Genomic DNA, 4,429 nt, shown 5'->3' on the forward strand with positions numbered 1-4,429 from the left:
TGGATAATAAAATTGGCTGTGTTTGTACAGTGATAATAAATTGTGTGTTTGTACAGTGATAATAAAGGTTGTGGTTGTTTGCTACATGATATAACAGTTGTGGTTTGTACAGTGTTAATAAAGTGTGGTGTTTGTACAGTGGTTAATAAAGTTGTGTTTGTACTTGTGATAATAAAGTTGTTGTGTTTGTTACAGTGTTAATTAAAGTTGTGCTGTTTTGTACAAGTGTTAATGAGTGTGTGTTGTACAGTGTATAAAGTTGTAGTGTTGTACAGCTGTTAATAAAAGTTTTGTTGTACAGTGATAAAAAGTTGTGTTTGACAGGTGATAATAAAGTTGTTGTGTTTGTACAGTGATAATAAAGTTGTTTGTACAGTGATAATAAAGTTGGGTTTGATACATGGATAATAAAGTTGTTGTTCTCTGTACATTTGATAAATAAAGTTGGTGTGTTGTTACAGGATAATAAAGTTGGTGTTCGTTACAGGTGTTAATAAAATTGTGTTGGTACAGTGAGTAATAAAGTTGTGTGTTGTACAGTGTTAATAAGTTCGTGTTGTACAGTGATAATAAAGTTGTGTGTTTGTACAGTGTTTAATAAAGTTGTATTTGTAGAGTGATAATAAAGTTGTGTTTGTACAGTTGTTAATAAAGTTTGTTGTACAGTGTAAATAAAGTTGTGTTTGTACAGCTTTAAGTAAAGAGTTGTGGTTGTACAGTGCTAATAAATGTTGTGTTTGTACAGGTGTTAATAAAGTGTGTTTGTACCAGTGTTAATAAAGTTGTGGTTTGCTACAGTTGGATAATAAAGTTGTGTTTGTACAGCTGATAAATTAAAGTTTGTTTGTACAGTGAAAATTAAAGTTGTATTTGTAGAGTGATAATAAGTTGTTTGTTACAGTGATAATAAATTTGTGTTTGCTACCAGTGATAATAAAGTTGTGTTGTGTTCGTGGATAATAAAGTTGTGTGGTTTTGCAGTATAATAAAGTTGTGTTATGTACAGTTAATAAAAGTTGTGTGTTTGGTACACGTGATAATAAAGTTGTGTTTACCCCAGTGATATAAAGTTGGTGTTTGTACAGTGATAAAAAGTTGGTGTGTTTGCAGATGATAAAGTTTTTTGTACGTGTTAATAAATTTGATCTGAGTGTTTTGCGTGTGTTTGGAGCTGGGACGGACTCCACTGAGAATGCAGCTGTCAATCACGAAGGTAGCCCCGCCCTAAGCATCCCTGCTTTATTGGTCTGTTGACTTCTAAGATGAACTTCAGTTACTAAATCAGCGAGGGCTGTGTTCTCACGGAGCCAGGAGCTGGGGTCGTGCCCCCAATCGGGGATGCGTCATTTATATTTAGAATGAACTTCAGTTACTAAATGAAACTCAGTTACTAAATGAACTTCAGTCTAACATACAACTATGGAACTTCAGTTACTAAGATGGAAACTTCCAGTTACTAAAATGAAACTTCAGTTACTAAATGAACTTCAGTTACTAAATGAACTTCAGGTGCAGGAAAAAGAGCTGAAACCTAGGAGAGTCTGTACATTGCTGTGATGATGTCAGACGCTGGAACCTGGGAGGTCAACCACTGCTGACCTCTGACCTCTGACCCTGCCAGCGCTCCTATAATGACCTCCAGGTGTTTCAGTTTGCTTCTTCTCTGTTCTACACTTCAGGGAAGCTGATCTGAACACTCACTGGCTCGTGCCGCCGCCCTCGCCCACTGTGGCCGTATGATGTTCAGCGTGGCCCAGCAGGGGGCAACGGGCCAACAGTTCTCTGCGGAGACGACCCACTGCCCCAGTACGATGGGCGGTCGGTCAAGCCACCACCACACTCAGCGTGCACCCCGCGCCAAGCACAGCTACCCAGCGATGAGCTGGACCTCCGACTATAGGCACGGTGGCGCCACGCTCGCTCACCGTCCCTTTAAACAAGACGGCCGCCTTCCCTCGTCGCCATGACGACTGGGTTTACCAGTCGTCCTCTGGTCCCTCCTTACCCCGGTGGTCAGGGGGGAGGTTCTTGAACCCTGCCTCCTCCACCCCCCCTCCCACCCCCAGGTGTCGTCCAGCCACGCTCGTCGCGGCTCCTCAGCGGCGTCTCACAGGTGGCGCCAGTGTAGCCGGACGGGCACACGCAGTGAAAGCCTCCGGCGCGGTCCACGCAGCGGCCGGCATTGAGGCAGGGCCGGCTGACGCAGTCGTCCAGGTTGACGGTGCAGAAGCGTCCGGTGAAGCCGGCGGGGCAGACGCACGAGAAGCGGTTGACGCCGTCTAGGCAGGTGGCGCCGTTGGCACACGGTCTCATCAGGCAGTCGTCCACGTTGGTCTCACAGCGCCGGCCCGTGAAACCCGCCAGGCAGCGGCACGTCAACTCTGCCGCGAAGCCGTCGGCATCCTCGCACAGGCCACCATTTTTACATGGAGACCTGGAGACGAAACAGGAAACACACAAAGAAGAATTTATTGCGATGTTTGTAATCGATTTAAAGCAACAGGAAGTTGTTTTAGAGGCGGAGTCAGACCTCCGCTGGTGGCAGGGTCCTGTCTTCAGCTGACAGTTCCTGCCGTGGAAACCTGAAGGACACAGACAGGTGTATTCACCGCTGTCCTCCATCACACAGGTAGCGCCGTTGTGACAGGGCTGCTGCTCCGAGCACGCCGCCAGGTCTGAGACAGCAGACAGGAAGTGAGCACGCTTTTTGATCACAGGTAGAATCAATCAGGTTTTTGTAAGAATAATAAAATCATTTGTATCTTTTAATTCAACATTCGTACATTTTTCATACTTTTGATACTTTAAACGCAGTCGTACTTTTTAGTAAAGTATCCGGATACTTCTTGTACCACTGACCTTTGTCACAGAAGCGCCCCCCCCAGCCCGGCTCGCAGCTGCACTGCCACGGCTGCTGACAGGAACCGTGCAGGCAGCCAGGCATCGGCACGCAGCGCTCGCAACGCTCGCCATCCCAACCCGGGTCGCACCTGGAAACACAGAACACGTCAACACCTGACGGCAGTAAGGGCTCAACTTATTGATCATTATTGATCGGTGGACGTCTCACCTGCAGACTCCAGACTCGTCACAGCGGCTGTTGGTGACGTTACAGCTGCAGTCACTTCCTGTAGAGAAGAAGAAAGGTCAGACAGGAAGTTGCTTTCCTAACAAAATAAGAGCAAAAGCCAGAATCTCCTGTTTATAAAAACAGAAACTGATCCAGTTGATTGGGTTGACATGTCCCCCATCAGTCATGATCAATAAAGCTGCTCCTTCACTATAAAGCTCAGTTTATTGATCTTTTATATATAAAAATATTAATCCTTCATTGAGTGAAAGATAAACGCACACAAAGGGTCCAATTATCTGATCACGATCCTGATCAGTAATCAATACTCCCATTATTAAAGCAATTGAACTAATAGCGTACGGTGTATTCTGATCAATAGGATCAGTAATAATGTGTCTCAGCTGTCAGGGTGTATTTCAGTGCTGCAGTCTCTGCTGAGACATTAGCAGCAGACAGTTTGACCTCCGACCTCTGACGGCCGCTGAGCCACGTGTCGGCTGTTACAGACAGACAGCTGCAGGACGTCCAATAGAAACAGACGCAGTGCCGGAACAGCCAGGAGCCCGAACCGCCAGTGGCCCCTAACAGCCAGGGGTCCCAAACAGCCAGGGGCCTGAACAGCCAGGGGCCCCTAACAGCCGGGAGTCTGAACAGCCAGGGGCCCGAACACGCCCACTTTGGTTCCAGAGAAAATCTGTTATTTTATAAAAAATAAATGTCTGTCTGCTTTATTTTCCTTCAGCAACTCTGGGCCTTGAACTCATCGCGTGGTAACGCTGGGCTTTCCCAGCAGCACTTGAACACACCAGATCAGTGTCAGTGAACGCAGCACGTCCTGTCTGCAGACGTTCATCAGTTTGTTGATGATGTTCAGCTGATTGCTCTCCGACAGCCCTGACCTCTGACCTCTCTGCGCGGTGCGGTGGATCGAGTGTCGGCTGGAATTCGGGAGGATTGTTTTCAAAGGAAGTCAGAGAGACAACAGGCTCGTCCTCGGAGCTCCGGCAGCTCCAGGACGGCGCTCCATGGCTGGGGCTGCCGGGAACGCCCGGAACGCCGGGAACGCCGCCTGGTCTCACATGACTGGAAACAACGCTGGGGGAGGTGTTAAGTTGTACACGAGAAAGAGCCAGACAACGACGGGGCGGAGGGTTAACTGACAGCTGCAGGAGAACAATACACTGCAGAACGCCACTGAGCGCGCTCAGTGAGGATGGATGAAGGTTTACTGATTTACAATGAAGTGCAAACCAATCAATCAATAGATCAATGGTTTGCTGATTGGCTTCAGAGAACAGACCGCTGTAGACTGCGAGCTAACGGTACTCTGGACACTCTTGTGGTGAGACCCTGGCG

The 4,429-nt window shown here is 47.3% G+C and overlaps 1 protein-coding gene across 1 annotated transcript; it reads right to left on the reverse strand.

Annotated features, from left to right (window-relative positions):
- Window positions 1-2,013: 2,013 nt before the first annotated feature.
- dlk2 (delta-like 2 homolog (Drosophila)) lies at window positions 2,014-3,128 on the reverse strand (the record flags this gene model as incomplete). The annotated part of the gene is given in 4 exon segments (XM_035663741.1): window positions 2,014-2,434; window positions 2,531-2,675; window positions 2,860-2,990; window positions 3,071-3,128. Coding segments are annotated over 4 exon segments (755 nt in total), but the record flags the coding sequence as incomplete, so codon positions are not given.
- Between the last annotated feature and the right edge of the window lie 1,301 nt (window positions 3,129-4,429).

Source organism: Morone saxatilis, unplaced genomic scaffold (genome assembly GCF_004916995.1).
Source record: "Morone saxatilis isolate NCDOM2014 unplaced genomic scaffold, NCSU_SB_2.0 Contig19, whole genome shotgun sequence".
NCBI lineage: Eukaryota > Metazoa > Chordata > Actinopteri > Moronidae > Morone > Morone saxatilis.